At 34.7% G+C, this 25249-nt stretch overlaps 1 protein-coding gene and 1 long non-coding RNA gene across 2 annotated transcripts in view; one reads left to right on the top strand and one right to left on the bottom strand.

Moving 5' to 3' along the window:
- Positions 1-25249, bottom strand: part of cers6 (ceramide synthase 6) — a 58119-nt gene that overhangs the window by 5305 nt on the left and 27565 nt on the right. The window contains exons 7-10 of the mRNA XM_055215147.2: positions 11000-11128; positions 8081-8187; positions 2133-2289; positions 1903-1926 (exon numbers count right to left, since the gene is read on the bottom strand). Coding sequence (XP_055071122.2) covers positions 1903-1926; positions 2133-2289; positions 8081-8187; positions 11000-11128 — 417 coding nt within the window. The remainder of the gene's footprint in view (positions 1-1902; positions 1927-2132; positions 2290-8080; positions 8188-10999; positions 11129-25249) is intronic.
- LOC129421053 (uncharacterized) lies at positions 14641-19046 on the top strand. The gene is made up of 5 exons (XR_008636959.2): positions 14641-14746; positions 15396-15444; positions 15530-15662; positions 15768-15863; positions 17890-19046. It is a non-coding gene; the product is annotated as an uncharacterized lncRNA (long non-coding RNA).

The following is a 25249-nucleotide window of genomic DNA, read 5'->3' as shown; positions in this document are numbered from 1 at the left end:
TTCAATATTTTCTATGTAAATGTTAATCTATCACGACAAACTATATATTGTTGGAAAGGTCTAAGAATGTAGTTTTCATATTTCAAAACCTTTTAGCAGTAATAATAATGCAGTAACTGTAATTTATTAATTTGTGACACAAGTATGCAGCAAACCTCAAAGCAAACCAGCACAAAGTGCTCACTAACAAAAACCAGTTTTTTGACAATTTTATGTATTAAAAATTATACTATATTGCATTTTTATTTATTACAAATAAATGTAAACTGCTTTAAAAAAAAAAACATTTTCACCTCTAGACACTTCCCTAAAAAACGTTGAAGTGTCTTCTTTAAAACCAAAAATTACCAAAATTAGGCTTCTAGACCAAAAAAAAAAAGCCAGAGTTATATTAATTTAAAGGTGTATATCACCTTTTCACCAACCCCCAACTCAAAAAGGGCTGCGCCAGTTAAAGGGTTAAGGTTTAATATAATTTAAACGGATGAGTTACAAAAAAAAAATCACCCCCTCACAGTTAACATTAAAGGATAACTCCACTTTCATAAAAATCCAGATGATTTACCATTATCTAGCTTTATCATTTTACAGGTATTATTTATGCTATTATAGCAACATTACACACTAACTAGGGTTTAAAAAATGGTATCAGGAAAAACGTGACCTTTAAGAATTTTTAGATATTTTTACTGAAAACAAGCCAAAAATACTAAGAATTTGTAGCAAAATCGTCATTTTTTGCCAAAAAAGAACTTAAACCACAACTTCTCGTCTTGCACTAGCCGTGTGACGCGCCAGTGCGACCTTAAGTATTAAGTTGAAAGGTCAAGCGTTACACATGTAAAAAGGCACACTTACGGACCATTTAAACACTTAACTGACACAAAGATGTTAATTAGTATCATTCCACATACAACAACGTCGGAACGGTCCTTTTTCTCTACACTTGTAAACACTGGAGCAGTAGTTTAGAAAACGTCATGGGTGACCTTTTGATGGGATTACGTAAAACGTAAGGTCATGCTGGCGCATCATGCATTGAAACTGCAAACGTTAAAGGAACACTCGACTTTTTTTGAAAATATGCCCATTTTCCAGCTCCGCTATAGTTAAACATTTAATTTTACTGTTTTGGAATGCATTCAGCTGATCACCGGGTCTGCGTAATATCATTGCATATTTTCAAAAAAAGTGAAGTGTCCCTTTAAGGTCTACTAAAGTCCACTATATGCAGAAAAAGACTGGATTGTTTTCTTCAAAAAAACTTAATTTCATTTCGACTGAAGAAAGTAAGATATAAACATCTTGGATGACATGGGGGTGAGTAAATTATCTGAATTTTTTAATGAAATTAAAAATAATCCTATAAATAATAAATTGAAAGGGCAAAATTAGCTATATAGACCATAACCAGGCTGTAAACATATTTTTTTCTGCTGTAAAGTTGGGCATTTTAACATAATGGATCTATGGGATTGACTCCCTTCAGTGCCTGTCTCTAGTGGCCAGTCGATGAATTACAGTTTATGTAACTTGATTGTTGGATTCAAGAGTGAGGCCGGATGGTTGCCCCTTGGCCTTTACTGCTAATGTGTTGTGTTAAATTGGTGGGTTGTTGACCAATGGATGGGAACCAATTAAACACAATTCAAATAAAGCCCAAAACACACTACATAAAGGAATTTTGTAATGTTTTTTTATGGTAAACGGGTGATTATTCATAATGGAATTTGTAATGCATACCAATCGATTTTGTATTGTTTTTTCCAGGGCACTAATGTCATTGTCGCAAACATCTTTTAGTTTACTTAAAGCAGTAACATGAGCCATATCTTATTATTAGAAAGAAAATTATTCAGAAATTTATATTCTGTATTTAGTTTTAATTGTGTTTGAACTTACATGTAAAGGATTCCATTTCCCTGCCTTGGACAGCAGCAATAAAGACAGAAATGAAAAAAAAAAAAACACAAAAGGAAGAATTAGCGAGTAAGTACCCATTAGTTATAACCATGCTAAAAAAAACCATAGATTTTTGCCTTTTATTAAAAGCGAAATACATCACATTCAAGGTCAATTTCATCAACACATTTTTTTGCATATGCTAAAACAGTTAATAAAGTGTCTCCTGCCTTTCCTCTGGAGATGGCCCGGCAGGCAATGCGCACTATAAGATACGACCAGAAGATGTGCATGGCCTGCAGCATCACCAACAGCAGATTAAACACCCACCACGACGGAAACAACCCAACAATCTCCCAGCTCTCAAACACAGTGCTGTTTAAAATCCTGCAAGCAAACACAAACAATGACAACCCGGTGTAATGAATATAAACAGTGTAACATTGAGCAAGTAATAAATAAAGTTGACAGGCTGTGATTGGCTAGAAAACATACAATATAAACATTGAACATTAAATACCATTGTGTGTGTATAGAGGGTTTCAGCAGTAACAACATAAACAGGCGTGAAAAACCCGTAACGTCCGGAAAACTTCACTAAGAATAAATAATTTCACATTTCTTTTAAATGTGAAATCTATAAATCGAAAATAATCTTAAAGTTGTGCGGAACTGAGCAGTTTCAGATCTCCGTCTTTAAACGGTGCCTAATTAAAGCAACACTAAAGAGTTTTTGCTCTTTTCTCCCCCTACAGGTTGGAAGCGGAATTGTCCATTACCACTGTCGTAAATAATTTAGCCTATTGCAGCAAAGCTGGCTCTGATTGGATTGTAGGTCTGCCGTAAAGCAAGTTTTTGTAGTTTTCACTCGAACTACAGGTCCGCAACCCGATGGTTGGAAACTTCTTAAGTGCGGTTTTGGCCAATAGAGGGCTGCAAAACGAATGTGAAAGTGCCGTTCACCCTGTTTCGAGTGGATGAACGACTGAAACTTTTTTGGAAATGTTATTTTAAGGTAAAAAACTCTTTAGTGTTGCTTTAATGTCATCGACATATAAAAGACCACCTGCAATGTTCAAACCCTTTTTGAGCAGCAAGAATGGCTTGTTTCCAAAAACCTGCAGCAATCGGACAAGCAAAAGTGTGTATGTTTGCTCAGACGCTAAGCACTTTTCCACGTCAAAGACACTTTTTATAAATATGGACTTTGTCGTGGATTTTTGCGCATTTACGATCAAATCTGTGTGTACGCACGCTTTATAAATAAGTCTCCTGGACTGTTTTATAATTTGTACTACATTACTTTGAGGAAGAACAGAGATGTATAAATAGGGTGGCCATTCGTGCCAGTTCCGCGGGACACGTCCCGAACATGTTTTCGGGTTCGTTCTCCGGAAGTCCCGTTGCTCGACTGCATACGTCATCACATTTCAGTTAAAATACATTAGAAAATTAAGATTTATTTATTTTAAGACATACAATCATTGTAGTTTCATCCTTACTTTGAAATTTAACGGTTGCTTTTCTGAAATTAAACCCGAAATATTAAACCTTGATGACGTATGCGGTTGACCAACGCCACTTCCGGAGAACGAACCCGAAAACATGTTCGGGACGTGTCCCGCGGAACTGGCAGGAATGGCCACCCTATGTATAAAGTGTTCACGTTTGGTCATGAACCAACTGGCTGATTCCTGGTGTGAAGCGTCTGCAGGCTGAACACCATTAATCCATTTCACTAATGCCATCAGAAAAACACACTCAACCACTCAAAACCCACTGCAGACACTTACAGGAGGAGAGTCTTACCAGAATCTCTAAATGATTTATGAAGAAAATACCAAGACAAAATTTACACCAGCCGTTCTGAAGCACAAAATAAAGTGCTAGACTGTAGGGCGGCAACTAACGATTATTTTCATAATCGATTAATCGGGCGATTATTTTTCCGATTAATCAACTATAATCACATAAAAACATCAAACATAAAAACATAAATATTACACAGTTCGATTTTTCACTTATTATAGCTAAAAAGGCACTAAATTAGTGACTATTAATGACCTGCAAAAAGAGTTTAAAAGTAGCCCAATTCAGAACTCTGCCGAAATGTCACAGACCAACTAATCGATAATAATGAAATTCGTTGGCAACTATATTAAAATTCGCAGCCCTAATAAACTGTACACATGACACAGTGTAATCCAGCAATCATTTACATACAGTAATTAACAGTCAATATATTTTCTGGTTTCTTTTTTAGCTAAAACAAGGTTTGCATATATCAGAAACTCATGCTTTTCTCTAATGTAGAGTATGTGATGTTTAAATCCCCCGTGAATCAATCATGAGATTAAACGATTTTATCAAAGCCTTTCATCTACTCTGCTGAGAAATTATGCATCTTTAGACGGCAACAAATATTGACACTATAAAACTAAACACCATCTGGGAAGACAAGCTTTCTAAATCCTCCGATGAACATTTGCCTTGTTGTATAGATACCACAGATACTCATCACTGTTTATGTAATGGTGATCTTTAAGATCATGTATGAATGAAGAGTAACGTTGTTAATTTAGATAATTGTGTTAAATTAAGCATAATGGTGATTGCTACAAAAATAATGAACTATTACAATATCAACCTTACAAATAAAAGAAACAGGCCAGTAAAACAAAGTATTATTTTTAAATGGCTTGCATGAATTATTATAAGGGATGCACAGATACAAAATGTCTGTGCCGATACAGATATTCAATTACTTTAAATGACTTCTATTGATACCAAGAGATAGCAATAGTTTTGCTTTTTACTCCTTGTTTTAAATGATTATGTTGTGAAATCCTAGAATTGTAATTCTGTTGTCATTGTGACCCAATTCAACACACAGTATGAGTTCTGAATACTTGAAGTGTGTGCTGGAAATGTGGCGGCCTTACCATAATTTGAAAACACAGACTACTTACAGGCTGTGAGTCAGAAGCGTAATTATGATAATGACCGTCGTGTCCATGTCAACAGCTCAAGGAAGTAAAATGTTGCCTACAATCCGTGTGTTTGTTGTAGCAAAAAAAGGTTTTAGTTGGAGATAAGTTCTTGATTATTACGCCGGAATGGGAGTATAGTTCCTATAGCCATACAGCCTAGAAAATCGCAACTTTTAATTTTCCGTCGGTCTTAAGACTTTTCCCCATGGGGTTTCTCCTAGGAGTTTAGCTGACATTAGCTTAACTTTGAACTGCGTTACATTAGGGCTATGTATCGCCAACAATTTTGTGATAGGATACGTATCCCAATACAAGGCTGCGATGCGTAAGACGATACAGGAAAATTTTGAATTACATTTTTTGTTTCGAATTTAGTAACACTATTATCTGCTTATTATACATTATAAAACGGCCCGTTCTGGTTCTTCATTCTGATTGGTTGAAACAAGTTCTAAGCCATAATAAAATACCCCGGTAACCCCACGGTTCAGACCGCATTACATAAGTATCACTGCGCCACTGTTGCTGCGTACTGATTTATGAAAATAAACACCACAGTCTTTAATCATATTTTTATTTGTCTACAATTACACAATTAATGGCAATATCCAGATAAATGTCAATAAATATTGTTGAGTCATCTCATCAATAAAGAGAAAACGTTTTCTGAGGAGATCCTACCTTAAATTCATATTTTCACTAGGTAGCGATCTTACCCAACTTAACCACTGACGCATTCACTCAACACTAAAAACACAGTGTAAGTTTTGATTGTGGCTCTGAATCTGATATCTTACAAAAGTTCTTCACAAAAATGGAATTATCTCTATTATTTTTGAAAGAGGAGGGTCTGTTCTAAAATATAAAATATCATTTTATGTTTATTTAAGAAGATCATTTTTCTGTAAGGCATTAAACTAAAACTGGGTGGCAACTTAAAAAAAAAAATGCTGACGGGGAAAGAGTTATTAGCATGATTCCAAGCATATTTGATCATCACTTTAACAGTTGCACAATATAAATGTTAATGTATAAATTAGATGAATGTTGATTTATAAAATAAACACCACAGCCTTAAATTATATTTTCATTGTGTCTTTGCTGCGTCTGTGTTGGTTGGGAACTACGCTCTGTTGCAGTCACACTTGATTCTGAGGAACTACTTTGCTTGGCGGAAGAGTAATATTTGTACTAATATAGTTACAACTTATTTCTGTTTTATTTGATGAAATCCTGCATATGAAGTAACCGTTTTATAAAAACAATAAGCCCCGCAAAGCAGTGCATTTTATAACAGCTAAGGGGGTTTTAGGCACTCTTCTTCGCGTCGTGCCTAACAACGGCCTTTAGCCATTATAAAATGCACTGGTAACCCACTGCTTCTTGGGGCTTATTGCTTTATTGTTGTACAAGTTGTGTTTTTTTCAATCATTTATTAGCTTTTGGGGAACTTAAAAAGCTTAAAATCCATCTCTTATAGATCCCCAATACTTACCTCGTGTTGTTTCAAAGCAGTGTTACAAAGATAGTGCCTTACTATGCTTCTCTCGTTATATAATTCTTCTACATCTATGAATATATGTATAAATATTCAGTCAAGACTACATTTTTTTCTACAGAAATCAGATTATTAATGTGACAGCTATAGTTTGAAGCAGCTTATCTCTCTTCACCTAGAAACACACTTTTCACCTGCAGGGCTTTGTCGTCTATCTTCCCAAATGTATTACAAAATAGCGGCTAAAAGACCAGCAGTGAGCACTTCATTGATTTTAAATGCAAGCAATAGGTTTATTATGGACTACTTAAAGGAATAGTCTACTCATTTTCAATATTAAAATATGTTATTACCTTAACTAAGAATTGTTGATACATCCCTCTATCATCTGTGTGCGTGCACGTAAGCGCTGGAGCGCGCTGCGACGCTTCGATAGCCCCATTCATTCAATGGCACCATTTAGAGACAAAGCTAGAAGTGACCAAACACATCAACATTTCTCCCATTCAAGACGAGCAGCCACACGAGCAAGCCTGGTGGTACAAAACAAAACGTAGCGCCTTTCCAAGCGGATTTAAAAGAGGAACTATATTTTATGGCGTAATAGCACTTTTGGGAGTACTTTGACTCGCCTGAACAGTCCGCTCCCCTTCTCACTCTCATAATGGAAGAGGGAGGGTGTTACTGCGCCGAGTCGAAGTACTCACAAAAGTGCCACTACGCCACAAAACATAGTTCCTCCTTCAAATCCGCCCAGAAAAGCGCTACGTTTTATTGAATGGGGCTAAGCTAAATGCTATCGAAGCGTCACAGCGCGCTCCAGCGCTTACGTGCACGCACACAGATGATAGAGGGATGTATCAACAATTCTTAGTTAAGGTAATAACATATTTTAATATTGAAAATGAGTAGACTATTCCTTTAAGACACGACGTGCAGTCTTTTTGTGCAACGCTACTTAACTGCAGCAAAGGGCAAGTCATGAAGTTAAAGTTTAACACACACTTACACGCCAAAAGAAATGGAAAATCATGAAATGGAAAATAGGGGCTCTTTAAACAATCAGCCGATGTCGGATAGTGGAAAAATACACTTTTATCTGCCAATACCAGTTATAGGCCGATATATTGGTGCATCTTTCGTTTTTATTAAGGTGAAGTCAATCACCATTTATGAAGTGGAATCACTTTTGTAGGAGGCTAAAATATTTTGATGTACAGTTTTTTTTGTGGCTATACTTTTGAAACGGTGGATTCTGATCACTTTACTTGGCTTTGTGTACCGTAAATGCCAGGCTGTCTTTGTTTTTCGTTGTTGCAATCAACATTATATCCCTATCAATGTTGTTGAAGATTAAATCGTATTAAACCCAGAGCATTCCTTTTGCTTTATTAAAACCAAATTATTTTTTGTAATTAAATTAATATGAATTAGTAATATACTAAAAATATATATTCATGCTTATTCTAAACTGATCCACATCTCAACATCACTGCTGTAGCCATAGTAACTATTACTCGGCAACACTGACTGAAGGTATCAAAACCTAAAACAATGAAAAATGCATCAAATAGAGCATTTTAGATATAACATCAGAAGATATTGGAGAAGCAGTATTTGCGTTATTTAAGCGCTCAACACTTATCATAGTTACTGACGTGTATATGGAAAGAAGAAAGATGTTTCTTACCACACAGGATAAACTCCCAGCCTGGAGCTGATGAAAACCAGAGCAAACATAACAAACAGAAGGTTGCAGAGTCTCTGGCACTTGGCATAGTTGGCCATTTTAGCAGCCTACAAACACACATTTCATTATTTAGATGTGATCTAACACATATTGCATCATACAATCTTAGGTGGTTTTTACACTGGGCAGGTTTGCTGTGGTCCGAACCGAAGTACAATTATTTGTGGTGACACTCCCCCCACACAGAGTTGGTCTGGTTTCACAAACACTTGTTTTTAATGAACCCCGGTGCTCTTGCATTCGACCTCAAGTCATCACCAATGCGCACTTACCAAAGAATGTAAAACATAATGTGACTATTCAAGGTGGCTTTCTGCTGCTTGTAAATGTTGTTTATTTTCACTTGCACCTCCAGTCCATCCTGTTTGCATCATGCAGATATTTTAGTACTTCCAGTCATGAATTGTGGAAACTAATGATGTTGTCATTGGTTAAATTGCATGCACAGGTTACTTCACTTCCTGGATAAGTGCAAACATGAGTACGAGCTGCTTTCACATTTACACAAATTGACTTACAGTCGCAAGGTAAGCATACTCGGACCACCTCGGACAGGCAGTCTCGGGTTTGGTACCCCGGTGCCCTCCTGGGTCTGCATGACAGCATTCACATTAGGACTGTTGAATATAATCATTTTTGCAATGCTATGTTTACTGATGCTGATGTTAATGTTAACGTTAACTACATCGATGCATTAACTCTTTCCCTGCCATTGGCAAGTTATCTTGTCAATTAAGAGAATACATTTGCATAAAAAAGTGTTCTTGATGAATTTTTATGGTAATCTGCAATATCTGATTATCTACTAGATGGCGCACTTACTCAATTTATAAAAAAACTAGGGATGCACCGAATCCAGATTTTTTAGGTTCGGCCGAATCCCGAATCCACCGTTTAAGATTCGGCCGAATCCGAAACCGAATACCGAATCCTACTCGCATCCTTATTCCAACACAGTAAAACACATTAATGAAGTAAAAAACGTCCACAGCAGTGTATTTTTCATTTTATTTAATTTTAACTGTACATTATGCCAGGATGACAAGTTGGAAAAACTATTTTGACAATTACCATAAGCCTATGCATAATGAAAGCGATGCGTTGCGACACGCTCGTTTTTCCAATAAGCAAGCAGCTCCGCGCTGAAAACTATATACTTTGAGTTAGAAGCTCCGCTCGTCAATGTCACAGTCTTCACACGGCCGTCCAATTACAGTGGAGGAGGGGCGGGACATTACCACAGCAACCAACCGGCTCACAGCTGAAGCATCACTGCGACCAAGCGCTCGACTGAAAAACAGCTGGCATTTGGCGTCCTCAAGGCGTTTTCAGCCGTGTTTAAAAGTTTTGGTGTGTCCAGCTGACCGAAAGAAAAAGCTCATCTCCACGTCAGCACCCGATGTGTGTAATCAACGGCTGCGTGACGTCGACCAGTAGCGCAAGCCTAGGGTTCGGTTCGGTGGAAAAAAAATCTAGGATTCGGCCGAACCCGAACCCCGCCAAAAAGCCCAGTATTCGGCCGAATCCGAATCCTGGATTCGGTGCATCCCTAAAAAAAACTGAAGCTAATTGTTTTTTTACTTATTTTAAACTCTGTGTATGTTTTGATAATCGTTCTAAATCTGATCTCTAACAAAATTCCTTCACAAAAGTGCATTTTTTCAGCTTTTTAATATTTTTATTATTTTAAGAAAAATACCCATATTTAAGAGATTATAAAAAGAGATCCGATTATTTTTTTTTACCGTTTAGTTTGTTTGTTTATTGTTTGTTTGAAAGCAGAGGGTCTGTTCTTTTTATTTGATATATTTGTATGTTTAGATATTTTTAGAAGAAAATTTAGCTGGAAGGCATTTTGTGAAACTTTTGTGATAATCACAAAAAAAAATGCTGGCGGGCAACTTCTCAAAAAATGGCTGGCGAGAATGAGTTAAAACAAATAATTGATTATTTAAAAAAGGGTCTCTCGCTCACGTGCGCGTCTCTCTCTTGCATGCCCATCTCTTGAGACTGTGTAAATGAGGTGCATTTTATATTTTTAGGATGTAAAGCGCTCAACCGACACGTTAAAGATGCCACGTTGCGTTCCAAAGCAATACGTGTCTTATCAATAAAGCGCGCACCTCTGGAGTTTTACTGCTTGGCTTTGACAAGATAGACGAGAGAGCCGCAACAGTGAAAATGTGAGGGAGACAGACTAGTTATATTTAAATTAAGGATGTAACACATTGTGATGCAAGACATCGGATTGAATCGAGTCGTTGTTGCATAATATTCGTAATCGAATCGTAAGACGATTCACACCATTAGTTCACATTAAAGGGACACTCCACTTTTTTGAGAAAAAAAATCTGAACTTTTAATTTTCCATCGGTCTTAGTACACGATGTAACTACAGAAAAGACAAGTTTTAAATAGGAAAAATATCCAAACTCTTTGGTTATTTTTTAGCATGATGCTAATGGTCTATTCAGATTCAATGGATTGTGCTAAGCTATGCTAAAAGTGGATGGATTCCAAAATGGTAAAAAACAAATGTTTTACTCAAGGGGAGCTAGAAAATGAGCATATTTTCCAAAAAAAAGTGGAGTGTCCCTTTAACAATTTTTATGTGAACCGTGCCCTATTTCAAAGCGAACTGTAAGTGTAAAAGCCACCTTAATTGTATGATAGAACGGATCAAACAAACCTGTAGGATCCTCAAGAACTTTTTGTGTCTAAATCATAAGATATCTTATCTTAAGGCATAGTAACAAACATTTAATGCTCGATAAATCTTGTGTCCGAGCTTTATAAAAGTAGTCCAGAAACAATATAATGTTTATGTCATTTTGATATTAAGAAATAAAGGCAAATCACCTCCAACAGGACATCTGTCGCATCGTGCAAACACATGACGAGAGTTCCCACCCGAGCCATGTTATTCACATATGAGAAGGTGATCAGAGAGATGGTGGCCACATGGTGTAGAAACATGAGTAAAAAATCCTGCAGAAAATCACATGGAGAGCATTAGAGGATTTCGCCGCTTTCATAAAAAATCCACATCATTTACTCACCTTCGTGTCATTCAAGATGTTTATGTTTTTATTTTTTCAGTCGAAAAATAAGTTTTTTGAGGAAACATTCCAGGATTTTTCTTCATGAAGTGGACTTTAGTGGACCTCAACGGTTTACAGTTTCAATGTAGCTTCAAAGGGTCTTATCTATCAAAACCATCGTCATTTTTGCCAACAAAATAAAAAAGTACTCTTAAACAACAACAACTCGTCTTGCACTAGCCATGTGACCTTACGCATTACATAATCACGTCGAAAGGTCATGCGTTACATATGCACACTTGTGGATCATTTTAAACTACAAACTGACATAAAAACGTTTATTAGTATAATTTCACATAACAACATCTGAACGCTCCTCTTTCTACACACTTGTATACACTGGAATGGTAGTTTCGCATGTGTCATGCTTGACCTTTCAACTTGATTTCGTAATACACAGGGTCACGCTGGCGCATCAAAAGGCTAGTGCAAGACGAGAAGTTGTGGTACTTTTTTATTTTTATTTTTGGTGAATATGAAGATCGTTTTGCTAGATTAGACCCTTATGCCTCGGTTGGGATCGTTTTGAGCCCTTTGAAGCTGCATTGACACTGTGAACTGTTATTGTCCTCTAAAATCAATTATATGGAGAAAAATCCTGGAATGGTTTCCCCAAAAAACTTAATTTCTTCTCGACTGAACATAGAAAGACATAAACATCTTGAATGACATGGGGGTGAGTAAATTATAATTTTTTGAATGAAATTGAAATAATCCTGTAAGGGCAAAATTTGCTATATAAACCAAAACCACTTTTTGTACCAGGCTGTAAACATATTTTTTCTGTTGTCAAGTTGGGTATTTTAACATGAGGGGTCTATAGGATATATTTTATCTGATTTTTTTATGAAAGTGGATTAATCTTTTATTATACATCTTCATACAACATACCACAAAGATACCAGACCCAGAACTGTCTTAAAATTATTTTTTTCATGCATTTTTTGTTAAAAGCTAAAGGGTTTAACTCATTATTTTTGGCAGGTAAAAATAATTGTTTATTCATAACAAAGTATTAATATTGAATTGAACATGATCTGACCCATCAGTACATTCTAAAAAATGACTTTTTTAAGTATTTCCTGTTTTCAGTAAAAAATATATATTTTTTAAATTAACATTTATTTTTCTTGATGAGCCAAAAGGACCTAAAAATGTCTAGTTTTTAGACAAAAAAAAAATCAAATTTAAGTGAATTTGTGCTTAAAACAAGCAAAAATATCTGCCAATGGGGTGAGAAAAAAATCTTGAAATAAGTTTACTTTTTCTTAAATGCTTAATTCAAGAAAAAAATTCTCACCCCATTTTTTTGGCTTGTTTTAAGAAAACTAAATAAAAAAAACTAAATTTGATATCTCTTGTCTAAAAACAAGCCTTATTTTCTTTGGTCATTTTGCTCAAATGCATCTTAAATTAAGAATGTTTAGATATTTGTACTAAAAACTAGACAAAAATACTAAGTAAGAAAGTCATTTTTGCAGTGTATTGTTTTTTCCTAGAACACAAAAGTAGAAACAACTTTTTTTCCCATAATGATCACCACTATTCAATTTCAATACTGTGCTAGTAAAAGAAAAATGTGTTTGATTGTATATAAATTACAGCAATTAAATCAGAAAATTAAATGATTTTCTCAACCCATTTATCCTTTTGTAGGATCACAGAAAGACTGGAGTCTATTTCAGAATCCAGCATCCTTAATATTTAAATTTTTTGTGTGAACTATTCCTTTGACATTCTACATTAAAACACCGAAATCTTGATCAACACTGCTCAAACTTAACGGTTTACAAAACCTTTCCTAACCCTTCAGTGTGAACAGAGGCGAGTCGCTGCCGACAGACTCCGTTCTCACTGAGAAAATCCTTAAAGCAGAAAATCCCTCAGCAGGTTCATGGTGATGGTGAAGATGATGAAGAAGAGTAGATAAAGAGTACTAAAGCATGAGCAATGAACAGAGAGGGCACACTGAACATCCTTAAACTGTGATGAGTGGTGGGCATGAAAAACTGAAAAAGGAAAGAAAAACTCGATTTGCATCTCCTGAAGTGATAACAAACAGTAAATGTGCTTATAAATGTGTGATCTTACACCGAATATGCTTAACTCATTCACCGCCATTGACGAGTTATCTCGTCATTTATGAGTTCATATTTAACTAATAAAAATGCCTTTCTGGACGAATTTCAAAGTGAAAGTGTATTACCAAAACGAATTTATCAAAAACGGATGTTAATAAGATTTTAAGATTTATTTTAAATGCCTTTATGTTTGATAGTCATTCTGAGTCTGATCTCTAACATAAATTCCTTTAAAAAAATGCAATTTTTTAAGCTTTTTGCTCAAAATGTTGTATTTTTGAAGAGAAATATCCATATTTCAGTGTTTAAATTAAGTAGAAAAAGTAAATATATAATGAAACGTTTTTTCCCCATTTTGTTTGTTTGTTTATTGTTTGTTTGAAAGCAGAGGGTGTGTTCTTTAATTTGATATAATTTGTATGTTTATATATTTATAGAAAATAATTTTTCCTGCAAGGAATTTTGTGAAAATTTTGTTAAAATCACAAAAATGCAGGTGGGCAACTTTTCTCAAAAAGGCTGGCGGTGAATGAGTTAAGAGTCCACCAACATGTGAGGTATACTATAAATATCTTAAACTGTATTCTGTAAAATGATTATATTTTACAATTTGTATAGACGGTTTCAGCAGTAACAACATAAACAAGCGGCGTGGTAAACATGTAACTTCCGGTAAACTCTGCTAGGAATGAATAACAACAAAGTTCTTTAGATGTAGTTTATTTATATAACAAGCAAAATAAACAACATGTAAATAACCTACACGGCAAAAAGTATATTAGTATATTTGTCTTGTTTTCAGTAAAAATATCTAAAAATTCTTAAATTAAGATGCTTTTTCTTGATGAGCAAAACGACCCAATAAAATAAGTCTAGTTTTTAGACCAAAAATATCAAATTTAAGTGATTTTGTGCATAAAACAAGCAACAAAAATCTGCCAATGGGGTAAGCAAAAAAATCTTGAACATTTTTCTTAAACACTAAATTCAAGAAATATTTAAAACTGAAAACAAGACAAAAATACCAAGAACATTTTTTCTTGAAAATAATTTTTTGCAGTGTAGGAAACCAACATTTTTTTATTTTCGATGAGGTATTTGTTCAAGAGTTCAGTTAAGCAACTACACTGTAAAATGTAATAGCTGAGCTTACTAAAAAGATTAAGTAAACTTAACTTATTTAATTAAGTTTGTTAACCTTACTTAGTTTAACTAAGTAATCCCAACTTTTTTCTATGCAAACTCAAGTCAACTTGATTAAACTTAACAGATTAATTTAGTTCAACTTAAAATTTCAAGTATTTTCAAAAAGGATGACTGCACAGTAGGGGGCAGTAATGCTCCCAAGGAGTAAGTGGTGGCTTAACTGAGTGGTTAACTGAAGAAGACGACAACAGCACATGGTCGGATAGGAGCATGAGGAGGTAAGTTTGTGCTTATATATCATTTTTATTTTTTAATTGCTACGTTTTTATTGCAATATTAAAATCACAGTTTGTAAACAGTAATATTTTGTCTGTAAAAATAAAACTGATGCATGCTATTTGATCACAATTAGCAATCCAACAACTGCTAATCATGTATATTTAAAGATAAACATTTTCGTTCAACAGACATAAGTAACTAATATGCAGAGGTAGATTGAGTAAAAATTTTATTATATAAAAAGTTAGTTAAAGTTAAGCCTTATAGTAATAACTGCTTGAGTAAAAGTATGCAATGGAAATACTGCTTAAGTAGTGAGTTTATAATTCGTGTTGGTGTGGTTTATAATAATAAACTACATGAAAATGCTTAGAACTGCTTATAAAAGGTAAAATAGCACATTTAAGGTAGGTGCTTTCAAAATTGTTACTCAAGTCAATGTAATGCAGTAAGCATGTTTCTACCTACCTCTGGAGAAAAAACATTAATAATTTCATACCTTAAAATGCCAAGTTATGTTAAATAAGAGATGTGCTGTATAAAAAGTTTTAAGTTTATAGAGTGAATGCGTAAAATGTTGTTTTTACAATTGCTTTTTAGTATCTATCAATCAATATACTATGTTAATTATATATTATTATTATTAAGCAGGAGCTTGTTTCTTTGAAGAGAGCGCATACCCTTCATGGAAAGTCAGGTAATTAACACACATTTTATTTAGGGCATGTCAAAACTTTTTAAATCTTGATATGTTGTTCTTTTGTTATCCTTCTTTCATATAGTAACGTTACTGTGGAGTACAACCAAGTCGCAAGCAAAAACCTCAAGCAAGAATTGTTCTCATCCCTTGCTAAACATTGTTTTTGAAGATTTTGAATGAAAGAAAAGTTTAAAAGCTCTCTTGAGTATCTAATAGTAAGTATTTTTGTTTGTTTGTTTTAAATAGTTTAAGTCCATTTGCTAACTTTTAAGTAATCTGTTCTCACTGTTGATCTCAATGTTTTATGTATTATTCGTCAGAACATCACTGATGACAGTGCTCGGTGGACGGTAGTTCTCTGTGGTCTTGCTATCCTTCTTGCAGAAGACACTACAGACTTCCTGAAAACAAACATGGTTAGTATTCTTCTCGTTTAATTAATATGAGATGTCCTAATTTTTGTGTTAGCATTTAATTAGCATTATTAAAGAAATAATGTGTAAATAGAAGATAATTAAAGACACCAAGGCACATCCTTTTGTCCCACAATTCTATGCGTGAGCATGCTCAGGATTGGTCGAGCCTGGTTGAGTTCGATAAAATAAAATGGTGGCCAAGAAAGCAACTGAGCACACATTTAGTGTAAATAAAGTAATATTTTCACTTTTGGTTGCATTTCTAGCGAGAAATTTGTATTGTAGTTTTGAACTCTTTCCCCGCCATTGAGTTATTCCGTCAATTAAGAGAATCAATAACTTCTGATAAATGCTGTGAATAAATTAAAACATAATTTTTTTGCCAGGTAAAGGTTTTATGCCAATTACATAACCAATTCAAAAATTATAAAGAAATCAAAACATCAAATATTCAAAGATCAGTCTGAGATGTATACCTGACAGTAGCGAAATACATCAACATGACACTATGGGTTTTGGTTTATCGCATTATGAGTGAACAAAGCTTAATACAGGTGTTAAAGGAATAGTCTACTCATTTTCAATATTAAAATATGTTATTACCTTAACTAAGAATTGTTGATACATCCCTCTATCATCTGTGTGCGTGCACGTAAGCGCTGGAGCGCGCTGCGACGCTTCGATAGCATTTAGCTTAGCCCCATTCATTCAATGGTACCATTTAGAGATAAAGTTAGAAGTGACCAAACACATCAACGTTTTTCCTATTTAAGACGAGTAGTTATACGAGCAAGTTTGGTGGTACAAAATAAAACGTAGCGCTTTTCTAAGCGGATTTAAAAGAGTAACTATATTTTATGGCGTAATAGCACTTTTGGGAGTACTTTGACTCGCCTGAAAAGTCCGCTCCCCTTCTCACTCTCATAATGGGAGAGGGAGGGTGTTACTGCGCCGAGTCGAAGTACTCCCAAAAGTGCTATTACGCCATAAAATATAGTTCCTCTTTTAAATCCGCTTAGAAAAGCGCTACGTTTTATTTTGTACCACCAAACTTGCCCGTACAACTACTCGTCTCAAACAGGAAAAACGCCGATGTGTTTGGTCACCTCCAACTCCATCTCCAAATGGCACCACTGAATGAATGGGGCCAAGCCAAACGCCACTGAAGCATCGCAGCGCGCCCCAGCGCCCACGTGCACGCACACAGATGATAGAGGGATGTATCAACAATTTCTTAGTTAAGGTAATAACATATTTTAATATTGAAAATGAGTAGACTATTCCTTTAACAGTGTGCAAACCGTTTTGAGCTGTCCACTTTCGACTACATTCAGATGTATTCAAAACAGATTAGAACCGCTTAAACACGCTGTAACCCGTATGCTGGAAATAAATTTGACAGGTACAGTTTAATAATACACAAAATTAAATCAAATGTCTTTTAATAACATATGATGTTATAGTTACAAATGATTAAACCAAATGGTGTGTTTGTGACATTTGAACGTCTTGTCTTAAAACTGAAAATAAACAGGTTTTCCTGTATTTGTTAAAAATAAGCTAATAAAATAGTTCAAATATATATTTAATGTTGCTTACCTTATGAGTAAAATAGCCACATAATAAGTGGGATAATGCACAGACAGCAGGCTGTTATCATGAAATAAGCCCCTTCAGTTTGATACAAGACCCTCTGCTTGACACAGAGTCCTGATCACACTGTTGGGGATTATTTCTGCAAAAACAACCTGCTGCCTATACAATATACCTTACCTATAGAAGAGTTTTCTAACAAGATATTATTAATTAAATATGTTCCAAGGATGTTTTTGCACCACGAGGAAAGAAGCTTCTGCTGAAAGGTCCCAATTATTATTGGCAATTTCTACCGAAGCACTGTTACAAATTTAAGTGTCACTTCAAAAACTAGTACATCACCTTGAACAGTTTACATTTTTAAATGACACATCCACTTTGCATTTGTATTATGAGAATGTATATTATTATTGCGTTTCTATCTTATTAGGACTGTGATGGTGACCCACCTCAACTATCAATAGGAATTCTCAGTCTGGTGCCGGAGGACAGGCATTTCTCCACATGGTTTACAGCAATTATTTGGTAGGGTGTCACAGCCATGGATGGACTTGAGAAAGTATCACATGCCATGTGTTTAGTTTTTGGACTGATCGTTGTTTTAAATATGGAGTACCTCTTCACAGTTTATTTTGAGTTGATTCACAGGGTTTTTCTTTCCCTGGGGCACAAATCACTAAAGTCAAAACTGCCATCACTACAAAACATACTAATGTGAAGTAGTGTGTTTTGTGTGAAACAAGTCCGTGTTACTGTAGATCTGTTGCATTTTGGGGTTTTTATTTTTCGTCAACCTGGATACAAGTTCCAGAAAAACTCAACTTAAATTGCTGCAAAACTTTGATGTTTTAGTTAAGCTGTATTTTGCGTGTTTCTGATGGCAGAAACAAGATTGTTACTGTAGGTCTGTTGATGCAATTTGTGATTTTTTATCAGTCACATGACAACCTGGATACAAAACCAAAACTGCAGTCACTAAAAAAAAATAGTTTTGAATTTGTTTGTCAAGGTGTGTTCATTGTGTTTGTAATAACAGAAACAAGACTGTCTTAGGTCTATTGTTGCATTTTGGGTATCCAGATTGATGGGTGACTGAACACAAACCCCTTTCTTGTGTGTGTGTGTGTGTGTGTGTGTGTGTGTGTGTGTGTGTGTGTGTGTGTGTGTGTGTGTGCGCGTGCGTGCGTGTGACAAAAATGTTTTACTTTGTACACTGTTAACATGTTTAAAATAAACGTTTTAACCTCATTTTGTTGCTTTTTGGCTTTACTCATTTTTGTTAGTTCAGCTTACTTACAAATATAAGGCAATCAGTTTCCTTATATTTACAAGTAAAGTGAACAATAAAAAGAAGTTATCTCAACTAATGATTTTAAGTAAAGAGTACTTAACTTTACTTGATTAATAAGTTTAGTCTACTTGTACTGTTAAGTTTTGACAACTTAAAATCAATACTCTACCTTACTTGATGAATAAGTTCAGGCTACAAATAATATAAAGTTTTGCCAACTTAAAAGCAATACACTAACTTACTTAAAATTATGAGGCAATCAGTTTCCTCACTTTTTTAAGTAAACTCAACTTATTACATTTTACAGTGTAGTCAGACCATTAAACAAACTTGAAACAGGAAGTAAAGTTCAGACCAGACGCGTATCGCATCACTGTACGTCTGTCCGATGAAACTGTCTATAATAGAAAAATATTGAGATGTTATTTTGAATGCTAAACTTTATATATAAACTTGGACGTCCTTATAATTAAAGTTTAAAGTACAATTGAATTTGATCGAAGACTCAAATTATTGATGAAGTCTGTTTATTAAATGGTTTGAGATTAATTATTTGTTTCTTAAAGGAGTCATATGATACAATTTCATGTTTTCCATTTTGTTTATTGCGTTATGTAGCTTTGTAAAAATGAAAGTGTTTCAGAAAGGCTGAGGAGCTAAAATAATGTGAAAAATAATGTGTTTTTTCTAGGGCTGTCAAAAGATTAATCGCGATTAATCGCATCCAAAATAAAAGTCTGTGTTTACATAACATATGTGTGTGTACTGTGTGTAAATATTATGTATATATAAATACACACACATTCAGTTATATATTTAAGAAATATTTGCATTTAAATACTGTATATACATTTATCTAATTTATATTATATATGAATATAAATATTTTGCATATAAATATAACAAATTTTTCTTAAATATATACATGCATGTGTGTGTATTTATGTAAGGGATAATGCAGAGGCAGCCGGTAGTCACTGGGAAACAAGCCCCGACAGTGTGATCAGGACCCGACGCGAAGCGGAGGGTCTCGTATCACACTGAAGGGGCTTATTTCCTAATAACTACCGGCTGCCTCTACATTATCCCGCTTATTACACGGCTACTTGCCATATAAGACAAAAAACTGGACATGAATATGAATTTGAAACATTTTATTGGCATATTAGTTTTAAATTAACATTTTTATCCTTCCGCGAAACTTTGCACAGATGCATAAAATGATCGTAATACCTTATTAAGATCCTCTGCTTCATACTTGTCTGTCTCCATTTTTTCTCTTTTAGCCAGTCTTTGAGAAGTTTTAATCCCCATTCTGTATTTTTGTGTGTGTTGGCTTCGTAGCTGTCATGCTCTATTTTGTCAAGTTCAGTCTCAGTAAGCTGTCTGTGTCTTGTCGTGATTGTCACAAGATGGCGCCAAACAGACAGTAATCTTTATTGATCTTTATTGGCGCGGAGCGATTTCACTCGTGCAAGTAGTCCGGCTATGCGTTATTAATTTGGAGCGGTTATTATTTGAAAAGAACGAACCTGCAAATGTCTCAACTGACCAATCAGAATCAAGCATTCCAGAGAGCCGTGTAATAAATATAAATAATAATAATACACTGTACACACACATATGTTAAGGTAACACAAACTTTTATTTTGGATGCGATTAATCGTGATTAATCTTTTGACAGCCCTAGTTTTTTCACAAACATATATATTTTTAAATACGACCCCTTTAGAGCAATATAGAAACTTAAACCATAATGTTTGAGGAATATTGCTGCTGCCTTGCAAGAACCCCCCAAAAAAGAAAAGCATGCCAACAATTATTAAAGAAATGGGGCTGAATCAGTTAAATAAAAAGAAAACTGCAGGTGCTAACTCAAGTAGCCTTTCAGAGAAACCATCCATCTGTTCAAACACATATAATCCCCTGCATAACACAACCAAACATACGTGGTTTCAAGAAAGATGCTTGTGAGAGCGGCAGGAGAGACACTTCAGCACTGAGACAACACAGCCGTAATCAACACGAGACAATTACAGCGCCTGTAGATCTGAATAGAGCTTTTGAGAAGCCTTTCAATTCTGTTCTGTTTAGATTTGCATTCATTAACATGTGAATTGTTTAAGATGGACACTGTGTCTTGACCAGTCACAACATGAGTTTTCTGTCAACGCTGAGAGTGAAAATGCTGTGTGATTTGTCCTGATGTCCTGAAAATGTCAATTTTCTTATGTATCTTCAATAACAGGTGCATGTCCCTACATAACTATTCTGTACTATTATTATCTTACTCTGAACTGGGTAGTTACATAATATATATGAATTATTACTAGAGGCCAAACAGTGAAGATGGTAATAGTTTTCACATTATTATTCTGCTTCTTATCTACATAATTCTGTAAATGCTAGGGCTGCACAATTATATATAAAAAAAATAATTGACATTATTTACCTTGATATTGTAATTGTGATTCTTCTTGATAAATAGATTTTAAATTGAAGTTTTGAAATGTTTTATAACTTTCTGTGAAGCAGCTGTGTGGTAAATTCAAAATATATAAAACTAAATAATATAATGTAAATGACAAATAATTATGGGAGCAATGTTGTTAGTAAAAAATCCTAAATGACATTCACCACTGTATTTGGTGCCCAAACATAGGCCTGTGCAATTAACCGTGCTATTAATTTAAATGTTTGATTCAAACAATTACAAAAACAAGATAATCGAGGTAAAACAATTATTGTGCGATTCAAATATAAATTGCGTGCTACTTGACCAAAGATTTTATAAGGCACTTTGAAGGCATCACTGCTTTGGCACGTGTAGCCTATTGCAACACTTACTTAAAGGAATAGTCTACTCATTTTCAATATTAAAATATGTTATTACCTTAACTAAGAATTGTTGATACATCCCTCTATCATCTGTGTGCGTGCACGTAAGCGCTGGAGCGCGCTGCGACGCTTCGATAGCATTTAGCTTAGCCCCATTCATTCAATGGTACCATTTAGAGATAAAGTTAGAAGTGACCAAACACATCAACGTTTTTCCTATTTAAGACGAGTAGTTATACGAGCAAGTTTGGTGGTACAAAATAAAACGTAGCGCTTTTCTAAGCGGATTTAAAAGAGGAACTATATTTTATGGCGTAATAGCACTTTTGTGAGTACTTCGACTCGGCGCAGTAACACCCTCCCTCTCCCATTATGAGAGTGAGAAGGGGAGCGGACTTTTCAGGCGAGTCGAAGTACTCCCAAAAGTGCTATTACGCCATAAAATATAGTTCCTCTTTTAAATCCGCTTAGAAAAGCGCTACGTTTTATTTTGTACCACCAAACTTGCTAGTACTCGTCTTAAATAGGAAAAACGTTGATGTGTTTGGTCACTTCTAACTTTATCTCTAAATGGTACCATTGAATGAATGGGGCTAAGCTAAATGCTATCGAAGCGTCGCAGCGCGCTCCAGCGCTTACGTGCACGCACACAGATGATAGAGGGATGTATCAACAATTCTTAGTTAAGGTAATAACCAGGGGCGTCGCTAGACCCCTTTTACTGGGGCACGTGCCCCAGTGTAAATCTTTTGTGCCCCTGTGTAAATCTCAAGTTTACATTTTAGCAGTTAACTAGTATATTCCTTTACAAAGACAATCGTGGCAAAACGGATCTATATGCAATGTAGTTACCCAATTCAGGTTTGAAAAAGCGACGCAGCAGTCGCACTGACGCGTGCACGCCCCAATTCATGTCCGCGTCCACGCACCCATTCATGTCCGTGCGCGGCTGTTTTGCTGTGCGCAGCCGCATACAAAGTACACGCAAATGAGTTGGTTTATGAAAACATGACGAGACTAAAGTAAGTTTCTAAATAATAATGAAAATCTTATTTTCACCCGATCATTGACGCATGTGATGGACATTAGAAATGTTTTGTGCAAAGCAGGAAAAGGGAAGCCAAAATGAGAGATGATGAGTTTAAGGGAGTAAAGACACATAACATCTTACCCTGTCAGGGTTCAAACATTAGAGGAAAAATCTCAGGAAAACCTCTGTCAATAGTCTATAAAATTGCATTGTTCACATACAAAAACTGTGTTATACTGTTCTGTATTTTCAGATATGAAATTAATATTTAGTTCACTAGCTCTTAAACAGTTAGCAGTAAGATAGATTTTTTTTAGTAGCAGTCATAAAATGAAAATATTCGTAAAAATAAAAAAGTTATTAATCATTGTTATGTAAAATGCTAATGTGCATACAAATATTTTCTCTCCTGCCATAATTTCCAAACATTTTATGCCTTTAAACATGTTAATAATGTTGTATAAAATGAAGATGATACTTAAATATTTTTAAATAAATGTTTGTCTTTCCCAGTACTTGTTGCAATGTTGGTATAGGGGGGTAATCAAAGGAAATTGTGTCTTGCACACCGCAGGCTTTCAAGAAAAAGTAAAAAAAATGGGGGACCCGTGCCCCAGTAGAGCTTTATGTCTAGCAACGCCCCTGGTAATAACATATTTTAATATTGAAAATGAGTAGACTATTCCTTTAATAAAAAGGTAAAAAAGCATGTTTTTAAAGTCATGTAATTGCGTTAAATAATCGTGATTATGAAAAAAAATTATGATTTTGCCCATAACTGAGCAGCCCTATCCAAACATACGGCTGAAACGCAAAGAAATAAAAACAAATGGACAGCTGTAATTAAGGCTTTTGCAGATTATGTAATTGTTTCACCTGTAATTGTAATCCTGATTAGTTTTTCGATTAATTGTGAAGCCCTACTGTATGATAATAGTGATGTTATATAACAGAGTTATATAAAACACACACTGTAACATACAAAATTAATTGTAATATTTATTTTTAACACATTTTTATGCAGGATAATGCCTTGACAAAACTTCATTTAAATGTCTCATGCAGTGCTTAACAAATTTATTAGATTATCTGCCTATTTGACTTAAAGACAATCCAGCATAATAAAGTGGACTCTGATGGACTCTTTCCTTTTCAGAGAGTTTTTCGACGTTTCATCGTTTTAAACAGGAGTGATGAATGTCAAATGAAATTTGTTTTATACAAAAATTTCTCAGAAGTCAGAAATGAATCAATTGTAACATTCAACCATTAAAGTTGCAGTGTGTAAATTTAGCGGCATCTAGTGGTGAGGTTGCGAACTGCATCCAACGGCTTAGTCCACTGCTCACCCCTCGCTTTTGAAACACATAGAGAAGCTACAGTAGCCGCCACAAGACAAACATGTCATCGTAGGAGACAACTTAGTAAAAAAAATTTACTTTAAGGGCTTCTGTAGAAAAATGGCAGCACAAAATGGTGACTTCCATGTAAGGGGACCCTCTGTGTATGTAGATAAAAAGGTCTCGTTCTAAGGTAATAAACACATAACATTATAAAAGGTCTTTATACACCCCTGATAATATAGTTTTGTATATTATTTTGCATTTAAAAGATCCTTCTAAAAATTACACACTGCACCTTTAAAACATATTTTTCTATTAAGGACTGCAAGTAAATAACTGCAATAATTGGGCAACTAAATAAAAAACAAATAAAGTGCTTTACTATTTTTTATGCCTTTCTTGTAAAACAGTAAATTAAAAAAATGCATGGATAACAACAATTATATTTTAGCATTAGAAATACTACTGTGACTAAAGAGCTTACACAAACTGCTGGAGTAAACATTACAGAAACATCAACAAATTATTTTGGCAATCACCAATAGTGTTGTGCAATATAGTTTTGGCACAAACCTTAAATTGGGAAGTGGTCTAATAAATTTGTTAAGCACTGTCATATAAAATTACTTTATAGGTAAGAGCTCAAATAATGTTGTATAAAATTACTACATTGTATTTGCATTATAATATATACAACTACAATTTTACCATAGTGACAATGCATTCACAGAAACCAACTTCAATCTAAATGACCAAAAATGCTGGAGATGATCTAACTAAGCATCAAATATATAGTATTGTTACACGGATAGACATGATAAAATATTAAAATTAAGATAAATGTGAACCTGGACCACAAAACCAGTCATGAGTCGCATGCATATATTCGTAGCAATAGCCAGATTTTCAAATAGTTGTATCTCGGATAAATATTGTCCTATTCTAACAAACATACATCAATGGAAAGCTTATTTAATCAACTTTCAGATGACTGACCCGTATGACTGGTTTTATGGCTCCATGTTTCACAAATATTAAACTGCAGCAGTTATTAGTGGTCATGATATCAGATGTTTAAAAGAAAGTTCTTCAGCATTAAATGAAACCAGAGATGTAAATGCTAATTAACCAAACAAGAACGTTCTCATGAGAAACTCAGACCACTAACCTGAAGACATCTAACCAAAGCCAAACATATCTCATATAATCATATCTTGAGAAGTAACAGCTTGCAGTGGTACAATATTAATGTTTTACTGTACACTGAGAACTGTATTAAGATGTGTAA

Source organism: Misgurnus anguillicaudatus, chromosome 17 (genome assembly GCF_027580225.2).
Source record: "Misgurnus anguillicaudatus chromosome 17, ASM2758022v2, whole genome shotgun sequence".
Taxonomy (NCBI): Eukaryota; Metazoa; Chordata; class Actinopteri; order Cypriniformes; family Cobitidae; genus Misgurnus; species Misgurnus anguillicaudatus.
Note: the sequence above shows the minus strand (reverse complement) of the source record. Positions and strands in the feature narration are given on the sequence as shown.